This window comes from Neopelma chrysocephalum, unplaced genomic scaffold, assembly GCF_003984885.1.
Source record: "Neopelma chrysocephalum unplaced genomic scaffold, ASM398488v2 Primary Assembly neopelma1_259, whole genome shotgun sequence".
NCBI classification, from domain to species: Eukaryota; Metazoa; Chordata; class Aves; order Passeriformes; family Pipridae; genus Neopelma; species Neopelma chrysocephalum.
The window spans coordinates 57,730-78,143 of record NW_020897921.1 but is presented as its reverse complement, the minus strand read 5'-3'; the positions used below and the strand labels follow the sequence as shown (position 1 = coordinate 78,143).

General features: G+C 51.3%; 1 protein-coding gene across 2 annotated transcripts in view; it reads left to right on the top strand.

Moving 5' to 3' along the window:
* The window catches only part of KDM2A (lysine demethylase 2A), a 37,978-nt gene that overhangs the window by 3,161 nt on the left and 14,403 nt on the right, over positions 1-20,414 (top strand). For both annotated transcript variants that reach the window (XM_027704205.1, XM_027704206.1), the window contains exons 2-10: positions 181-208; positions 1,488-1,592; positions 15,085-15,223; positions 15,924-16,002; positions 17,188-17,234; positions 17,534-17,712; positions 18,475-18,581; positions 18,901-18,994; positions 19,492-19,645. In XM_027704205.1, the coding sequence (XP_027560006.1) occupies positions 181-208; positions 1,488-1,592; positions 15,085-15,223; positions 15,924-16,002; positions 17,188-17,234; positions 17,534-17,712; positions 18,475-18,581; positions 18,901-18,994; positions 19,492-19,645 (932 nt within the window). The remainder of the gene's footprint in view (positions 1-180; positions 209-1,487; positions 1,593-15,084; positions 15,224-15,923; positions 16,003-17,187; positions 17,235-17,533; positions 17,713-18,474; positions 18,582-18,900; positions 18,995-19,491; positions 19,646-20,414) is intronic.

The following is a 20,414-nucleotide window of genomic DNA, read 5'->3' as shown; positions in this document are numbered from 1 at the left end:
GGCGGAGGGGGGACGCGGCCCGCGGCGGCGGGGGGCGGCCGGCGGCGCTGTCAGCGCCCGCTGCCCGCGCCGGGGGCGGCGGGTCCGGGGAGGGCGACGGGCGCGGGGCGCGATCGCTGCTGACCCGGGGGGTTCCCCCTTCCTCCGTGTGTTCTGTTCCCCCCCCCGTGCCGGCGGCAGAAGAGGACAAAGGCGCAGGAGAGACCTGGTGAGCACCGCGGGGGTCACCGGCCGCCCCCCGGGGCGGGCGCGGGGCGCGGGCGCGGGGCCGGGCGGGAGCGGGGGCGGGCCGGTCTCCCAGAGTCGGGCCCCCGGAGGCCGCGCCGGGAAGTTGGGGAGGGGGCGGCGGGTGCCGGCTGACAGCTCCCCGGGGACCCTCCCTGCCCCCCGCCGTCCGTCCTGCCCCGGCGGGGCCGGGCCGGGGGCGCCCAGAGGGCCGGGGGTCTCCCCCGCGCCCCGCGGCGGGGCGGGCGCGCTGCGCTCCCGGCTGTCCGGTTGTTTATAAACAGAGTTCAGCAAGTGCGGGGAAACTGCTTCCCTCGGCCGAGCCGGGAGTCCTGGTCTCGGGGCTCGAAGGGAGGCAGGGGTGGGCAAGGTGCTGGCGGGACTGGGGATGATCTGCTGTCAAACCCGAGGATCGGGGAGGAGCAGGAGGGAGCAAGTTCTCTCTACACGGTGGTAGAGGTTCTGTAACGCTACACGGGGTGGCAGATCCCCTTTCCTGACCCCCTTTCCCCGACCCCTTTCCCCTGAAGGTCTGGCTTAGGCATAGTCCTGGGGATTAAGAGCTTCAATATACCCGGGCTTTGATTCCTTCTTGTCCCTTAGAAAAAAAAAAAAAAGGAGAGTGTAGGTGCCATCTGACGCCTCAGGAGGTTTTCCCAGGTTGGTGTTCGGTGTCACCAGGTGGCACATTTGGAGATCCAAGCATTTAGGTCTCCTCAAGTCAGGAGTTAGATCCCTGAGTGCTTCACTGCTTCGGTGCTGTATGTAGGGGAGATCCCATGTGCCTTCCCTGCTCATGGGAGATGTTCTGTGCTGGTGTAGCTTCTCCCAAATACCACGGTAGAGGAGATCCCGAGGACAGTGGTTGTGTTGTTTGGAGGAGTTGATTCTCTAATGCATTATTTTGGGGAAGCCAGGCTGCTCCCTGACTGCCACTGAGGGTTTGACAGCACCTTCGCTGTCTCTTATCCCCCTGTGGGCCAACGGAGCTGCTGTTTGGGCTGGTGGTAGAGTGGAGCAAAGGCCTTTTCCTGATGAGAGACTTGCAGGTCCTGTCACATTACAGAGCAGCTGGTGAAGTCATTTACTGGGTCGTGCCTAAATTAGAATGGGAGCCTTAAAAGTTGAGGTGGGCTCAGCCACTGTGTCCTCTTAGCGCTGCACAGGGTTGTGGGGTCAGCCCCAAAAAGAGCAGGGAGGTGGGGGGTGTAGGTGTCCTGTGTCTCCATGTCCTGCTTCACTGTTTCCCTCTGGCTTCCAAGGAGGAAGAGGACGAAGACAGCAGTCCTGGCGTGTCCTTTTCGCTCTCTTCAGAGGAGTCGGAGATGGAGCCTGAGGAAGAGCGGATCCGTTACAGCCAAAGACTGGTCAGTATTGGCCCTAAACAATCCTATTCTGGTCTTGGTACTGTTGGAACTGGAGAAGGAGAAGGCTTTTCCTGGCAGGAGGGTTGAACAACCCAAACAGGCTTATGGTGGATGGCTGCAGCCTGCCCAGAAGAGTGAGCTTGCCTGGCAGTGGCTTTGTGGGTTCTTTTGTGTCACCAAGGTTGAAGGGAATTTGGCTGCTGGGCTCTGGAAGAGAGGAGGGTTGGAGGCTGAGTAAGGAGCTTTGGGATAGGGATATGAAAGAAGTGTCAGCGTAGTTTGTCACAACAGGTTTTGTCTGTGTGTCTGGAACAAGGAGAGGAATTGAAACACTGTGTGTGGCTGTTCTGTGGGCCTTGGTTTGAGTGTGCTGTGAAATCTGAGAAAACTTCAGCCTGAAGCTGGTTTTCTTGTGCCTGTGTCTTGTCCCATTGTGTTCTTTTGGAGGGAGCTGTTCTAGCAGTCAGGTCCCAGTTAGGCCCTGTCAGGAGCTCTGGCTTGTCTGGTGTTTGTGCTGCTGTTTGGGGGGGCTGCATGAATCCCATGGTCTGGGAATCCCATGGCTGTGACTGGGAACAGCTTGGGAGCAGCTGCTCTGAGAGTCTGAGATGATATTCCCAGAGATCCCAGGGAAGCTGCTGTGTCTCCCACACGGCTTTGAGGCAGTTGTAAACCCCTAGGAAGGGCAAGTGGCAGCTCTGTGATGGTGTTGCTCTCTGAGTCACAGCACTACCTGTTCTCTCACCTTCAAGGTGCTGCCCATAAAGGTAAATCCTTATCCTTTAATACTCTGGACTCATTTGGTGTGAGGCCATGTGGTATTTGGCATTAAGCTTTGCCCTCAGTTCTGGGTGCTGGCCATGGAAAGGGTGGTGGAGAGCTCCCAAGTGTTTTGGTGGATGTTTTAACTTGGCAACAGGAGCAATCCCACCTCCTCCCTCATCCTGACACACTGGTTCCCACAAGTGTGCAGCACACAACTCAAGGTGCTGGTTTGACTGGGGAACAACCCAGGACTAACCCAAAACCTCTGGACAAAGACACAGCAGGTGAAGGGGGCTATCAGCCATGAATTTACTGGTTTAAAAATGCTTCTAATCTGTCAAATAAAAATCAGGGAGAGTTGGTGTCCTGGTGCAGGTGGGCTGGGCTCCAGCAGAATGTGCTAAGCTGGATAAATGCCTGTACACTGATGAGCTCGGTGCTTAAGGGGTTTGGGAAGGCACATGTGCAGCAAGCAGAGCATGAGGCTCACCTGGACCTGTGTGTGTGTTCTCTGTGCTGGCCTGTGGCCCAGAGGAGGAGGCATGACCCCTGTGTGGTGGGACAGCTTTACCTCATGCCTTGCTTTTCCTGGAAACTTCCAGCTGGTTCCGTGCTCTCCCTGTATCGGTGACGCTCCCTTGTTGAAGTACCTTTAAAAGATGATTATTTTTCTTTTGTAAAGCATGATTTCAATTATCCAGGAAGGCAAAAGTGCTGAATATGACTTATTTGAGTATCCTGTGTATGCCTTGGACTTGGGAGCTGGTTTTAGTAGGCCTAAATTAAAAGTTCCAGGTAGGGAAGCAGGTAGTTGGTTATTACAGTGTTTCTGCTGCTATCAGCAGACTGACTGGGGTTCAGTGTGTGCGTGACAGCAAAAAAAAATATATATTTAAAAAAAATAATCTAAGTAGCCAAACAGCCTGGACTAGAATAGTTTATAGTGGTGAAGGAGCTGAATTAATTGCATGTTTTGATGGCCTGAGATGGCAAAAAAAGTTTGTTTTCTGGTGTGTCAGGTAATCACAGCAACAGCATCTTTTTCCTGACTGGTTTCCATCAAGATATAGAGGAAATCTTGACTGGTTTATGTTATTTTATTTAGTTTGCAGTACTGTTGCCTTCCTCTGGTTCAACAAAAATCTGACGCGTGTCTATTTTCTGAATGAATTTGTCAGTGTTGGGGAAAGATCTGGGTTTGGAGGAGAAATTCACCTCTGCTCCAGGTGTAGTCTCACTCCTACAAGAATTCTCTGCCAGTTCACACATCTCCCTGTGGTACAATGACAGATTAGGTGGGTTGCACTGTTCTAACTTGTGCTTGCTCCCAAGTTCAGGCTCTGTATCCATGACTCCCAGGATTATAAAGGCCTGGGTGAGTTTCTCAGGATGCAGGGATATCACTAGGAGGATGCCTTGCACCCATCCAAAAAAACCTGTGGGAGAAGCTGTGTCCTGGTGAGGCTCGTACAGGCGGTGGGTGATGCTGTATGAGGGCGGAGAGGACACACGGATACGGGATATCCGTGTTCCTCACCCAGAGATGCAGGGCTGAGTAGTGGAGGATGGGATTTGCAGGAGTCGTTTTCTCCTAATTCTGTATAAATGTTCTCCTCAGCTGCCTAACGAGGCAATTCTTCTGAGGTGCCAGCTTTTCAAGCTGGAGTTGTGCGCTTTGCAGGCCCTTAATGGAGGAGCTGAAATGCTCCATTGTGTCCTGTGCCTGAGTGACAGTCTAGCCCTGGCACTAACAATGCCACGGTCCCTCACGGAGACTTGGAAATCTTCACTGGCTGTCACTGGGTGGCTGCACCCAGCCCATGTCACACCAGGCTCCCCACGAGGAGCCTGGACTTCCCAAAGGCAAGAATAAAGAAGTTCAGTCGACCTGGTGCTGTGTTTCCTCACAGAGTCTGCCTGTCCTTCTGCAGGGGAGTAATTGCGTATTCCTGGGTGCTGGAGTGTGAGGAAATCTCTCCTTCTCCCTGCTCCAGGGCTCTCTTTGCCAGGCCTTTGCTGTGAGCTAAGAGTAGCAAGACCCTGTGAATTGCAGGCTGGGATTAGCACATCACCAGAGTGATGCCGTGGGCTTTCAGTGACAATGATCAGGGTTAGGAATGAAGGGCAGCAGCGCTGGATCACTTTGGAATGGCTTGGGAGCACAGCAGGAGAGTGCTGTTATCCAGAGGACAGATCCTGCCCATCGTGGTCTCCCCGCTGCTGTCAAGTCAGCAGTCTGTATGTCAGGGTGTGGTTCCCAGTTAGGATTGCTGGGGTGGCAGAGCTGGTTTAAGAGGTTTTCTCCCTCCCTCAGTCAGTGCCTCAGGAGCTGATGCCCCTGAGCTGAACACTGCCTCAGGGAATTAGGGATTGTGGTCCTGGATGGAAGTTGGCAGTGGGGAAGCACCTAATCCAAATTGTTGTCTGTGCTGGGGTAGTGAACTATCTGCCCCACCAGCAAACCTGCGGTGGCTGGAGAGGTGGAAGTGTGAGATGGGGAGACAGGGTGAGGTAGGAACCTCTTAAACTGGCTTTGCTGCCGGAGAGAGCCCAAGGAGGAGCCTCACCCTCCCTCGGAGCTGTGGGTGCTCTGGGGCAGAGCCACAGCTCTGAGGGTGTTGGGCTGCTGCCCCCAAATGACCACCCCTGTCTGGGTGCAGTGTCACCCTTATTTTGGTTGTGGGAGGTGGTTGTGACACCCATGAAGGGAAATGGGCTTGTGGAGGAGAAACCCTGCCTGGTGTTAAGTGCTGTGGAGTATTTGGGAGGTGAGAGGGGAGCCAGGGAGGGAAAAGCTGTCTCTCCCATGGCTCGGGGCTGTCCGTGTCCTGCCCTAGCACTGTCCTGCCCTCTGGTCAGATCCTTACGTGAAATTTGAGAGGAGGCCTCTGCCTGTCTCTACCAGCCAAAACCTGAGGCCTCTCCTGTAAACAGCAGTTGCCAAACCTGTCCTTACATGTCGGTGTCCACACTCTCCCCTGGGAGAGAGTTCAAATGGGCTTTACAGCACGTGGAGGCATCAGCTGAGGGATGAAGCTTGGGGAGTGTGGAGGATGAGGTTTGTCCTCCCACAGCTGTGTGTGCTGTGGAGTGACTCCAGGAGTGCACTGCCTGTGCCTGAGTGATGACACTGCTGGCTCTGACGGATGCCCAGAGTCACAGCAGCTGGAATCTTGTGTTTTCCGACTTATTTGTATTGGGGGTACCAAATCCTTTCTGCTGGATGGGGTGATGTCAATGCAGGACACAAGCCATGGGCCCAGGAAGGTCCATGCATGTTCGCAGGACACTCATTACAAAATTCCAGCCCTTATCCCCACAGGATAGGGATAAATGGCTTCAAAGCTGAAAGGGAGGTCAGGGGGAGCAGGCTGTGGGCTGGCAGGACAGAGCTTGTGTCAGGTAAGATGGCAAAGAGGAGGATGCAGCTTTCTGCCCTCCTTGTGTTGCTCCATCTCGAATGGCTCGTGCTATCCCAACAGTGGGATGCAAGGAGCAATCCCATCAGGTTCAGCCTGACTTTTTGTTTGTCCTGTAAAGCTGCTCAGTGCCAGGTTGCTGGTGTTTGTCACCCCCAGATGTGTGCTTGGCAGAGGCCAGTCCTGCTGGATACTGATTTTCCCAGGGCTGCTCCCACTGGCTTGGGACTCGTGTGTGTGCTGGGGTGACCCTGCCTGTGTTGTTCCCACAGACACTGAAGCCACATGCACTGAGTGAGAATTTGGGTGGTTTTATATCACACACCTCCATTTGAAATGTGACACTGGCAATTCCTGTCAAGCCAAGCACCCTCCCACTGCCTGGAAGAGCTCAGAGTTCCTCTGCTATGTGCTCTGTGTGAAACCCGGCCTGGCCAAATGTCCCTGGTCTGCTGGACACACCTCAGTTTCCCAGTCTAGACAGGACCCATGCAAGGAGAGTAATTAATCTCTCCCACATGCCTCAAACTGGACACACTACAAATGAGTCACTGCAAATGACCCAGGTGTAATAATTGAGCTCTAAATAATTTAGGGACTGTTCAGATTTGGTCTGGGCAGGGCTTTGGTGGAAGCTAGCAGCAACTGAAGGCTATTCTTGGAAAGCTTTAGAAATCCCTTGGAGCATTTAGATCCTGCAAGATGCATGAGTGTGCTGGTCCATGGGAGAATATGTCCCTGAAACCAACTGGATGTTCCATGTCAGCAGAAAAGGATGCAAGAGGTGAATATCTCTGCTGGATTCTTACTGTCCCAAACCTGGCTGTGCCTTGAGTGTGTCCTGGAAGCTGCAGTGCTGACTAAGCAAGGAGCCTGACAGCACAGGAGCACTTCAAGTTACCTGTGAGTTACCAAACAAGTTGTATTTATGTCTCCTGTAGTAATCAGGAGTGGATTTTCACGGGGTTTTCCCAGCTGGAGGTGACACCGACAAGTCAGGAGAGCAGTCCCTGCATGCCCAGCGCCTTCTTAATCATGTCAGGAGCCACCCAGACAGGGATCTACAGGTCACTGGGTGGGTTTGGGGGAGAAATGACATGTGTAGGGAAGTGGTGGTGTGCTCAGAAGGTGGAGAAACAAGGTGCTGCCCTAATCCCGTCCTCTGGAAATGTATGAGGGGAATGAGGTTGAGATATCTGGTGCTGCTGATAAAAAGGGTGTTGCTGATTCCAGAAGAGGGAATGATGGGTGAGCCTTTTGGGCACTGTGAGGAACTTGGGTGTTCTTCTTTCCTTTTCACAGTGGTCTGAACTCCACATGCTGCCCACCTTTGGATACCTGCAGATCTCCCTTGGCAAGAGCAGTGATGATTTTTGGGGGCCAAGGAGATAAACCTGGTGACAAAGTGTGACCTGTTAATCCATGGTGGGGGAGAGGAGATGGATCTGTTGGACGGGGATTCTGTCTGTTCTGTTTCTCTGTGTCCGTGCTTGTGCATCTGTGTTGCTGTAGAAGCAGCACGAGCTGGATGTCCAGGGATTCTGAATCCCTGTGGAAGTTCCAGGAACTTAAACCAGAGAAGTTTTTGGGCTGAAATCTGCCCAGAGTTGCAGGGTGATGAATTTTACACGTTTTAGCCATCACTCTGTGCACTGAAGAGTTTTAATAAAGCTGCTCCACACACCGTTTTAGGTCAAGGAGGAGGCTCTGGGGTGTGAGCATTGCCTGTGGTTTTTGTTGGTGCTGGTCCTCAGGGTTGGGAGTTGAGAGCAGAATCATGTCGTATTTGAGGCAATCCTGACAGAGTTTGGGAGAAAATATCAGTTGATAAAAGTTGTCCCAGCTCTTCCATGTACCCCTGTAATCTCAGGATTGACCTGAAGCAGCTGGAAGTGGAAAGGAGAGGGCTGGCAATGCATGCTCCTTTAAGGTCAGACTGCCTCAGTGTCTTTAATTTGCTGTGCATAAATATTTCCATGTGTCACTGAGCCCCTTTGCCCCATTTGGAGCAAGGAAGGGACAAGTCCTGGGCTTGTGGAGCAGAGGGGGAGGGAGAGTGTGTAGGGATGGTGTAACAGCACAGAGTATGGAGGAAATGTCCTTCCTAGTAGCTGGTTTCACACATTGTCTGTGTTCTTCCCAACGGCCCTGTGTTGTTTTCTTTCTTCCTAAGCATCCTCAGCCCTATAAACTACAGTTCAGGCAGCCTGTTGCTGTTCCCTTTAAAGAACAGTGTCAGCTTAGCAGGAATTGCAGTACAAACCTCAAAGCTTCCTGTGTTTTTGTTATCCAAGTCGTCCTGCCTCGTTCAGTTGGTGTGATGGGACAGAACTGGCAACAGGTTTCTACAGGGCTGGGTTGGGACCCTGGGAAATTTGGAGGGTGAGCTTTTCCCTGATTAAAAAATCCAAGCTAATCCTCTGATCTCCCACTGTGTTGGGGACAGAGAGGTGCTCTGGCTGTCCCAGGGAGGAGTGAAGTCACTTAGGGCTGACCTGCTTCTGCAGGGTCAGTTGCACCTCTGAGTGCTCATGGCTCTGTTTGTCCTCTGTCCTGGGTCTCTGCCTCCTTCTCTGTGTGGGCTCAGTAGTGGGAAAATGGATTAAATGTGTATAATCTTCAATCCTGCCTTTCTGGGGGAAGTTTGGTCTATTTTGTTCCATTTTGGGGAGACTCTGTTGCTTTACTGCACAAAACAAAAGGAGTAGCAGAGTTGATAGTGCTCAGTGCTCATCTAACCAACTGCACAGGGCATGTGCTGGGGATACCTGGCAGGGAGAGGGCTCCACACAAGTTTTTCTTCCTTGGATTTCTTCTGATTTGGAAGTGGTGGGATGTAATTCAAGGGGTTTTCTCAGTCTCCTTGAGAAATGAGAATGTCAAAGGGTGGCTTTTAACACTCAGAGGGTCAGTGTTCAGCCCTGGAATGGAGCATGCTGGAGGGTTTGATGGTCCTGCAGGAGCTGCTTTAACCTGTCATGGAATCCAGGCAGGGTTTGTCCAGGTGCCAGGTGCTCTAGCTGGTGGTGAGTGTAGGCAGCGGGGGGCTTAGTAGTGCCATGAAAGCCAGTGGGGGCAGTGTCTGAGTGTGACATAGGCTGCAGGTAACTGGAGTGAGGAGCTGTATCCTTCCCTAAGAGCAGTGCTTCCGTTTTGGGACTGTTGCCAGACCTGCCCATCTGTGTTCTGATCTAGCATGTTCCTCTGCCTCGTGGTTTTGCTGCTCTGGCTGGTCAGTGTGTGGTTTAGCAGCAGCTGCTGGACTTCTCCTTGGCCCATCCATGCTGTCTCCCCACCTGCCTCCTCCCACCTTGCTCCAATTCCCCAATTACTCCTTGTGTACATTCAATTTTGTAACCCAGAAGTGCAAACCAAAGCGTTCTCCCCGGTCGTTCTGAAACGCTGCCAGCCCTGCTCGTGATAGGAATCTCTCCTGGAGCTGTGAAGCCTGGAAGGGCTCCAGTTCTGCATAGATCCTGTTTACTCCCGGCCTGGTGCTTTGAGTCCGTCTTTGTCCAGGGATGTGCCACCTGGGATACGCCTGTTCTGCTCTCCAGGTTTTGAGAGAGACAGGAGATGGTGAGGGGTGTTAAACCTGAGTTAAGCTTGATGGTTTGGTTCTTGGGTTCCTCTTGGGGCGATTATGGCCTGTTCTTCAGATCCTAAGTGGTCCCTCCTTCTATTTGGTGGAGCAGGGAGTCCAGGACTTCTTTATTGATCATCTCCCAGGCACTTGCAGTTGTTTGGCTCTGCAGAGCCAAAATATTAACAGAACAACATGGACCCACCTCTGTAGGACTCTTTGTACCCTGAGAGTGACAGGACGAAGAGGAGCTGAGGAGAAACTGAAGTGCCTGGAGGTGGGGAGGCACAGGAGGAACCTGCTGCTTCTCTGCTGTGCTTATGCTCCAGAGCTTGGAGCTCAGTTCCAAAGCTGAAGTGGGAGGTGCAGGCTTGGAGGAGAGGGATATAGAAAAAGAGAGCTCCTGTGCTTAAGATAAGCAGTGACCTGGCAGACTCCTGATTGGGTGTCGTAATCTGGGTGCCTTGCTTCTTGGTGTATCTGGAAACACTTGCAAGGGAAGATCTTCCCTGCACAGTCTGTTCTGGCATTGGCACCTGCTCCACCCAGAGTCTGATCACAGCCTGCTTGTCCATCCTCCTGTCAGGCTGCCTTGTGCCTCTCCAGAAGAATGGAGCCCTTTCCCATGGATAAAATTGCTGGAGATTCTCAGCATAAGCTCTCGGAGGCAGAATTCTGGATGCTGCTCTTTGCCACACTCGAGATCAAAACACCCATACACAAGTTTGGATGTTGATGGCCTGGATTTATCTGGGCAAGAGCCACAGTTGTTTGCTGTAAAAATATGGGAGAAGTTGAATTCCTAAACTGAGGAGAGTTGAGCTTGTTGGTTTGTTACCAGTTTGGTGCTTGTTGTTATCAATTTAGGTGCATTTTGGGCAAAGTAAACCTACAAAGGGATGGGGCGAGGAAAAGAGATGCACTGGTAAATCACACTGTTCTATACATATACTGGGAGCCAAGTGGAAGTTAATATCTGGAAGGAGGGATTTTGGAAATGGGGATGAAACTTGACTGCATTCTTCATGTCAACATCTTTTCTCTAAAGGAATAAGGGAGAGTTGTGGGAGGCCTCACACCAGGGAAGCTGCTCTGGAAAGACAAGCAGCATAGGGAGAGGAAAAGTGAGGGTGCTATGGTCTCCTGAAGAGGGGGAAGGAGCTGTGACCCAGCAGGAGGAGGTTCCTGGAGTTGTTGGGAGATGAGGGAGGGGATGGCAGCAGACAGGACAGGAAGTGACTAAAATACTGTGGTGTGCGTTAGTTTCAGTCTGTAAATACAGGAGGCTCTGTCAGCGAAAGGACGGCTTGTTCTTTTTTTCAAATGTGACCTTGTACTCGTTCTTCTCTCAAAAAAAATCCACAGGAGAGAGGTTTTCTGGCTTTCTTCAGCTGATGTCAGTTCCTTTGCTGTTAGAGAGAGCTGTGCTCCATGGAAAGAGGTTTCCGAGGAAGAGTTTTGAAGAGTACCACTGTGGAGCTACATGAGGCACTTTCCTTGGGAGAAGGAGACTGCAGGTGAAAAGATCAGAATAGAAGGGATAGCTGTCTGCAGGATTAATATTCATGCTTCCTTTTTCCTACATTAATTGAGTGGCACCCAAGAGAGCCAGAAAGGAGTGGTGAAGGACAGCTGTTTTAGATGGGAATTGCTGGCTGGCTGGTCTTGGAGGATGAATAAACTGCCTTTTCTTGACCCTGCCTGACACAGAGAGAAAGGGTTTGGACCACTTGTCAGTTCTTCCTTAGTAAAAGGAAGGGTTAAAAACTCTCAGCAGGGTGAAAAATGCCTGAATCCTAACAGAAAGCTGGAAAAAAAGGGATATTTTAATATTGCTGCTGAACACTCATGTATGTTATGGGCTTGACTCGATCTCTTGCTTCGCTGGAGCTGAACTTCACCTGGGACACTTTTACAGATGGCGGTTTTGGGGGTGTCTACTGATCTTCTTTTTGGAAGTTGTGCATCCCTGGCTGAACTGGTTGACACTGGAAGAGCTCCCAGTAGCAGAGCCACCCCCAGGAAGAAGTGGTCTTAGTCTGAGAGCCCAGGGCTGGGAGTTGCTTGTGTTCTCTGGTGAGACCTGCCTGGATGGGCTTGCTCCAAGGAGCAGGAAGAAGAGTTAGGAGGGCTGTAGGAATCTTCTGGGAAGGGGTACTCAGCCAAGCCCCATCCCTGGCACAGGCTGTGAGACAAAGGTAGCTGGCTCTTCCCAGGAAGTTGTCAAACTCAGTGCTGCCAGAAGGATTTGCACAACTGCGTGTGTGCAGGGGGAAGGTGAGGTTGGCATTAGCCTGCTGTGGTTTTGAGTGTCTCTTGCCCTTTGCAGGTGTCACCTGTACCAGTTATTTAACCAGGCAGCAATTCCCTACGTGTCAGGGGAGGATCAAAACAGATCAGGGCAGAAAGGGGGTCTTGGAGCATCCACTGACCACATCTGTCCTCGTACAGAGACCCAGTTTGGGGAGCTGGGGGACCATGGTTTGTGTAACTGTGCTGTGAGGGAGCTGCAGACTCCAGGAGGGGAAAACTGCAGATGCTGTCTCTCCCAAAATGCACTCTTGGAAGCACAGAAGCCTTTCCTTCCTCCTGCCCGCTCTGCAGGCCCTGAAATATTGTTTGTCCCCACCCTTCCAAGACAACAATGACATGAAAGCGCTGTGGCCCCGGCCGGGTAGGATGGGATGGGAGCTGTTTGTATTGTGCTTTTGGGTCCTCAGCCACGGCTGGGATCCTGCTCTCCTACATGCTGTGCCAATTAGGAGGCCAAACTCTTCCCTGCCCACAGGAACAGGCAGAGCTGAGGGAGTTTTGTGGCTGATGGTTTGCTGATGACAAGAGCAATAGACTTTGGAATTTGCTGGGCTGGAGGAGACAATCCCCTTCCTTCTGTGTTTTGCATCCCTGTTTGCCCATTGCAAAGGAGTTTGAGTTTAAGGTGTTCCTGCCTGTTTTCTGGTGTGTGCACTTTTGGTGTGGTTGCCTTATCATAGTGGTTTGGGTTGAAGGTTCCAACCTGTTTGTCTTGGAGGCTGTGCTGTGAAAGAGGTCTGGGAAAAGAGTCTGGTTCCTGGATCCCACAGTGCAGATCCATGGGTGGATCCAGCTGAAGTGTAGTTTCATGTAATGTGAGTCCACAGCAAGCTGGTCTGGTGGCGTGGCCTCCTCTGAGACACATCATATTTGTTTGGTCATAAAGCCTCCAGCTTTGTTAGTGAGGGACCAGGTCATTTACTGCACGTTCACAGAAGGTGGGAGTGGGATCTGTCCTCAAAGTTTGTGCTCAGGATTAGCCAAGACAAAGTGATCTCATGGTCCAGATGCCAAACTGGAGTGACTGGGCACTAAAGCTGGAGTGGGTAGATGGGAAGGGAGCAGGAGCTGCTTTTCGTGGCATCTCCAGCATCCGCCTATGACACCAGTGGGATTGGGATCAGGCCCTGCCACATGGTCACATTGCTGTTGAATTAGCTGCTCTACACAATCCAGAGCCTGTGCTGGCTCGGTGCCACTTCCAGAAGGACAGACAATGGCTGGTCATCGTGTCTGTGCCTGGAGCTGTGTTCCAGCCCAGGTTTCCTGAGACTTGTGCTCAAATGGGACTTACCTGAGTTTTAGCCCAATGTAACCTTGCTCCTAGTTAAGCTACACTTAACTAGGAGCCCTGAAATACCATCCAGATTTCCAGCCTGGGAGCCAAATATAAGTTATTAAGGGACTGATTTGGATATAGCCTCTTCTTGCCAGAATTCTGTGCCAAACCTTTTCCCCCACTCGTGAGGTTTTGTACCCAGTGAAGGCAAAAGAGCTGCTTTTCCCCTGAAAATGAGTGTCTGGGGTAAAGGGGCAGCCTGGTCCTGCAGTGAGCCACCACCCACCTGATCCCAAAGCAGGTGAGACCATGGACTACAGAGCCCAGAATCCTCTGCTTCATTATGCACATCCTCTAGTTAGTGACAGAGAGCAGCCTGCTGGGACCTGTAGTCCTAAGCTTGCCTGGAATTGGGAAAAGGGAAAAACTAGTCCTGCTGGAAGGGGATTTACATCTGCTCTGTGCCCTCATTTTAAAGCTGAGCACCACGCAGGGTTAACGGATTCTGTGATTTCTAAGGAAAAGTGCTTTGTAAGGTGGACTCATCCTTTGATACAACACAACCATAAAACTTCTACATCTCTAGCTTCATGCTCTGATACATATGCTTTGAAGAGGCAGTCTCAGTTTAGAAGCAGAGTGGGCATTTGGGAATTCCAGTTTTTTGTGTGCACAGCCCAGTGTGAAATTCCGAATGTTCCCCAGGAATAGGTCAATTATGCTGATGCCACCTCCATTTGTTGGGGTTTGTTTTTTTAAATGCTTTTTTCTGTCTTTCTAAAAACCTGTAATTAAAGAGAGTTTTATCTCTGTATTATTAAAAACGGGGAAAGAAAGCATTCCCATTTTCTCCATCTTTAGTGGAGGGCTTAAGACAAAGGACAGCAAACACACATCGATTTTCCTGATTGTTCAGTCCTCAGAGCCATTCAAGCTCTGAGAGGGACAGACCCTTGTTTCAGGATCTTTCTGAAGTGCCCCATTCAGGAGAAGTTGTAAGCTGTTTGTGCCCCTGTCGTTCAGGTTTTTGGGAAGGGGGTTGAAAAGCTGGGCGCAGTCAATGAGGTGTTAACAACAGATAAATGGCTCTGCCTTGATGGCTGGGGAACTCCTTGTGGACCCGTCAGCCTGCTTAAAATTGTCAGTTAAAATTAAATGTTACAGGGGGTTGGTGGAAAGCCCTTTTATTAATGTCCCTACATCCTCCTGCACTGGTTAAACTAATTAATTTTAAGAATTTCTTTAAGGCAGTGCATGTGTATGAGGGAGTCCTTTCTCTTTCATGGTCCATGGCTGGTTCCAGTGGTGTTGCTGAGGCTGTGACACTGCCACAGATGTGACAGCAGCTGTGTCACCCCCTGTCCCATCCTGGCTGTCTGCTGGCCCAACAGTTGGTGTGCACGCTTGATATGGAGCATCCCTAATTGGGGGAATTAAATTAGCTTGGCTAATTCAGAGCAGGTTGCCTTTTATCTGGGGGGGATTTGGGGAGCATTCCCACGCAGGGCTCTGCCAGAGCTTGGCTGCTCCCCAGCCAGGTGGCCAACAGCTGGGGACAGTAATTTTTTCCAGATCCAGCAATGCCAGAAGAGGATGTCTGTCAGGAATCCCCACACAGATGGACTTAGGAGACCCTGTAAGAAAAGGGTTCCTTCCCCTCTGCTACTCCTCCCCACACAAACAAGGGAATAAATCACCTTTTGTGTACAGGCCTGGCCAAACATGAAAACTTGAGAATTTTGTCTCCAGTATAAACCCTTCCTTTACCACTTGGTGTTCGGGCAAACTTTTAAATTCACAAAGTGTCTTTACCTCTAGTGCAGCAAAATACTGATGCACCTGTAAAAATGGGGAACTGATTCTTTTTTTCTTTGCCTCAGTTATGCTGAACTCTCTCTCCTCCTCCTGTATTTCTGTGTTAGAATTCATCAGGAGTGATCCTCTCTCTTCCATACAGCCCAACTTGCACAAATGTGGATGCAGGAAGAGCGTATCTGATGTTTCAGTGGTGTGTTTTGGGTCCAGGCTCCCCCAGGGCCCCTGGCTGAGCTGTGCTGGATTGGGATGAGGCTCTGGTTGTTCCTCCTGGTCTGTAACTCTTCCCTCACTCCCTGAGGTGTGTTCTCCCCTCAGCGTGGCACGATGAGGCGGCGTTACGAGGACGATGGAATCTCCGACGATGAAATTGAAGGGAAGAGGACATTTGACCTCGAGGAAAAGCTGTCCACCAACAAGTTTAACTCCACCTTCGTGGTCTTCATGGAAGGCAAAGGTTTGTCTTGGGGCTGCTAATCAGTAAGCAGGGCTGGTGCCAGGGAATGTGTGTAGGGAAATGGCATGGCAGCTGCTCCATCCGGAGAGCGGGTAGCTGGTCTGCAGCATTGCAGGTTGGCTGGGACACGTGGAAGCCAGGAATGGGAGAGTTCTCCTGGGTCAGCACCTGTAATTGCAGCCACATGTCTACGAGATGTTTAATTCAAGGGCTATGTGGGATCTCTCCCCTTCCTTTCACCATGCACACGGCCCAGTGGGATGGCTTTTCATCACACAACCTTGGGAGGATTGCCTGGAGGGAGGAGCACTTCTTCAAGGCATCTCTTGCTTGGCTGTGAGCTTTCTAGGAAACAGAGGACCAAAATCTGAGCTGTTTTCCCTGTTGGAGCAAACTCCCACTTCCCTGGGGGGCCTATCTGAGGCTTGTCAGCAGCACACACCATGTTGCTCCCAGAACTGCTGCAAAGGAGTTCCAGGATCTCCAAAGGAGTGTAAAAAAGTGAGGAACAAGGTTTTTTTTTGCTGACCACAGGGATAGGAGGAGGTTCTCAAGTCTCAACTGCCCTGAACAGCCTGATCCAAGTCAGAAGTCAGTTTGCTGTGAGCAGATCTAGAGATCTCCAGAGATCCTTTAACCTCAGTGTATCCTCTGAAGGAGCCTCCCCTAAACCTTCCCTCTTCTTGTCTCCCTGCACCAGACTTCACAGTTGAGTACATCCAGCGGGGTGGCCTGAGGGACCCTCTCATCTTCAGGAGCTCGGACGGCCTGGGGATAAAGTAAGTGTTGGGGACAGAGAGTGGTGGGTGACTCTGGCCCAATTCCTTCATCTCCCCACATTGTGTGGGATCTGATCCTGGCTCTGCCAAGCTGGTATGACTGTGTCCTGTCCACACTGTCCTATATGCGCAGTGAGCAGGGAGAAATATCTTCCACCTTGGTTATCCCGTTCTTATTAGTCTGTTTGGACTGAAAATGAGAGTACTGAATTGGCTGTAGGTGATCAGAATTCCACCAAATGTCTGGAAAGTCCCACTGCTGCTCTGATGCAACGTCTGGCTGGGTTTCTTTCCTAGTAACATAGGCATCTATTGCCAGAGAGTCAAACAATTTGTAGTATTTCTGGCATTTTCCAGAATTCCAGCCTGCTTTATCCAACTTCTAAACTGCTCTGTGTCTCCCTTGCTGCAGTACATTCATTGAGATTTACAGCTCTGAGTGTAAAGCTGGGTCAGTGTTTTTTGGGAGTTGATTAATACAATGATTAGAGGAATAAATGACCCCTCACAAACTCTCTGAGCCAGTGTCAGCAGCACTGCTCTGAACCCCCCCAGCTGGCTGTGAATGGGTGGGTGACATCTCATCCAGTGCAGGATGTTCTGTACTGGGGTGAATTAGGTAGGAAGTCGTGCCAGGCTCAGTTTTAACTGCTCGGTGACTTGGGAGGGCAGAGATTTGATACTGAGGATTAGAGTGTGGCTGAAACTGGATTTCTCCTGAGCTTTTGGGTATTTCTCTGGGTCAAGAGCTGCTCGAATGGCTGCCAGGCTGTTCTGCCTGTGACAGCAGTGTTTGTACAGAGAAGTGTGCCAGTACAAACAGTTGGAGTGGTTCTGCTGTGTCAGTGGAATATACTGCATGTACTGGTCTGGCTATGCCTTTGGATTGGGATAACTCACATGAGCAGCCTCTGAAACGAGGGCTGGGATTGTTGAGCTCCTTTGCCAGAAGTCACTGTACAACAACTTGTGCTCTGGAGATGGTACATCCTATTCCCAAATCTGCTTCCTGAGCCAGAAGTTTGTCCCGCTGTTTCACCCCAGACTTGCGCCCCTACAGATCTAATGCCATGGTCTGCACACACCCCAAAGCAGCACCTTCAGGGTGCAATACCTGGGTTACAGGTGGGGAGGGTCTGCACCAGAAGCACATGATGGTTTCTGAGCAAGGTGTTTGTCCTGCAGGATGCCAGATCCGGACTTCAGCGTGAACGATGTGCGGCTGTGTGTCGGTAAGTGTCACCTCCTGCAGGTAGGGAGGAATGGGGAGACACTTTGGGTTTAAGCTGAGGTCTGGTGGCTCCCCAGAGTGCAACTGGTTGAACCTGAGCTGTCCTCACCCAGGGGATCACCTTCTTGGGTCTAATTTGACCTGAAGCAGCTTCTGTTTGATGTGGGTGTGGAAGTTCTGGGAGAGGCCAAGACATCACACTTGTGTGGGTGCCTTCTCTGAGGATCTCATCTCCTGGAGTCTTCTGGGTGGTGCATTGTGCACAGGGCCGGTTGCAGTGACGTGTGTGTGTTGTGGCAGGGAGCCGACGGATGGTGGATGTCATGGATGTGAACACGCAGCGGGACATCGAGATGTCCATGGCACAGTGGGCACGATACTACGAAACGCCGGAGGAGGAGAGGGAGAAGCTTTACAACGTCATCAGCCTGGAGTTCAGCCACACCAAACTGGAGAACCTGGTGCAGAGACCTGCCACGGTGAGCATGGCTCTTCCTTACGCAGGGATCTCCTTTCTCTGGTCCTCTTGGCACTGGAATGTGGGAGGAGAGGGGCTGCTCGTAACTTGCATGGGCTCAACAGGGATATCAGTGTGTGTGCTCTGGAAGCTGATCTCCCAGTCAGGCTATGGTGACCATGGCCGAGTCCCTGGCATGTCACTCTGCAGAGAGATGATGACCTGTTCCTTAGCTGTCAGCAATTGGAGACGCGGAACTGGAGCTCCAGAGGGTTGTACAGCATGGAAGGGAGGGTTTCTGGTGCCAAGTGCTGAAGTCTCTGAGGGCAGAGGATGCCAGGATTGGAGGTGTGCTGAAAGAGGGGCAGGAAGTTGTTTGGTGGTGGGAAAACAAGTTGCTCTTACTGAAGAGTGGTAGGTGGGATGGATGGAATGGACAACCTGAACTCCCTCTGCAGATGGTGGAAGGGAAGGGGCAGCTGTGTGGGACCATTCACTTCTCCCTGTAAACTGCAGAGGGAGCCTGGACATCTCTGGCTCTCCTGAAGCTCAGGGAGTTGAATCCCACCCTAGGAGATGCTGCCCTGCATGTTTTTTATGTATGCCTGGTGCTGGCATCAGAACATCTGATCCTAAGTTCTTTATGTGTGGGATTGCCCCAGTGGCACTGGGAAGGTTGCTGGCTCTGGGAAGGGAACAAAAAGGGGGTTGCCACCTGGGGTTAGCAAAACGGTTTGCTCTGCCCCTTTTCTCTCTTCTCACATCTCCCACCTTTCTGCCATAGGTGGATTTGATTGACTGGGTTGATAATATGTGGCCCAGACACCTGAAGGAGAGTCAGACAGAGTCTACAAATGCTATTCTGGAGATGCAGTATCCCAAGGTGCAGAAGTAAGTGACTTCCTGAGCTGTGGCAGCCAGCAAAGCGTCCCTTGCAAGAGAACAGTCCAAGGGAACAGCAGTTTGTACCAGGGGGAAGCAGGAGACACAGTCTCCCTGTTTATTTTGCAGGTGACACTTGTAAGGACACTGCAGTCAGTTACTTAAGCCCCACTGGCTGTGTGGAAGGAGGGGAATCACGTGGCTTCTGGCACTGCTCTGAGCCATTGGCCTGGGTTTAGGGGGCCCATTGCCTTTGGATGTGTTATATCTGCTCCAAAACATGGATAACCACTCATTTTCAACTTACCATCACCTTCTTTTCCACCAGGTACTGTCTGATGAGTGTCAAGGGCTGCTACACGGATTTCCATGTGGACTTTGGTGGCACTTCTGTGTGGTACCACATCCACCGAGGGGGAAAGGTAGGACAGTCCTTGTTGGAACAACTACAGGTGCTTTAGGACAGTGGATGTTAGTCTGTTCTCCTGTTAATCCTTGAGGATGCAGGTCCCAGACAGCAAACTGAGGTCTTTCCACCCTAAACTTGTGTTATGTGGAGGCAGACAGGTGCCGATCTTTAGTTCAGTTGTAGCTCTAACATGGCAGAAATACTCAGGTAAATATCTCCTTGTCTTTAGCACTCTGGTGTCTTTCCTGGGCTCTACATCTCTTGACTCTGATGTAAATACTTAAAAAGCATCCCAAGCTCAAGCTACCTGTGGCACTCAGTGTGTCAGGTTGGGAAAGACCTTGCTCAGCTACTTGACCTCTTTAGAGGGGCATCTGTTGAGGACATTTTACTGGTAACTTCTCTGAGAGAGGGGAGAGGAAGAGATTCAGATGTTTGGAAGAAGCAGGGGATAGTCAGTAACTGTTCATTATATGAGGACTTATATATGTGTGTTGTCTTTATTTGCAGATCTTCTGGCTGATCCCTCCTACACCCCAGAACCTGGAGCTCTATGAAAACTGGCTTCTCTCAGGGAAGCAGGGAGACATTTTTCTTGGGGACAGAGTGTCAGAGTGCCAGCGCATCGAGCTCAAGCAGGGCTACACCTTTGTCATCCCCTCAGGTACCACAGCGTGGGCAGGGGCATCCTGGCCTTGGCCAGGGTTCTGGTGAGACACTGAAACTCCTGAACACAGGCAGAATTTAGCTTCCTCATGACTGACTGGGAGAGGGAGATGCGATGTGGCTCTGTCCTCTTGCTTCCCACCTCCCAGAACACGCCTGTCATGGCATTGTGGATTCAGCCCAAGTGACAGGAAAGCTGTGGCTGGCTCACGTCACACTTGATTAACTATCAGAGGAGGCTTTCCCAGATCCTGTGGGGTTGACACCCAGAACGGTGCAGGTTGAGGACAGGCTGACCCAAGGTTAGTCCAGGCTCCTCAGATTCCTGGGTGTCTCAGGACACCTCTGCAGAGTTGTAGCTTTCAGCAGGACCAGGAACAGAAAACAGCAGGGATTGCACAACTTACTTATTTGAGTCCTGTTATCACAACTGACACCTCTTTTGAACCGAGTGGCTTTGCCTTAAGGAAACCCATGCTGGAATTCCCCAAATGTTGGACTTGGCTGGATTGCTTAGCCTTGGAGATAACAGAGCTGGAACCTGAGTTACTTTGAGGGTGTTTTAATTGTTGGAACAGACTTTGGTAGACTGTTTTCATTGTTGCTGATGTTCTTAGGCCTAACACAACTAGGAAACATAGAATGACACCAGGATGACAAAAAACTATGGAAGGGGGCCAAATGAGCTCGGTGTTGTATGAGTTGCGGTCTGTGTGGTCCCACTGTAGCCCTCAGCTGCTTTTAGGCCTGGCTGATGTGACAAGGGG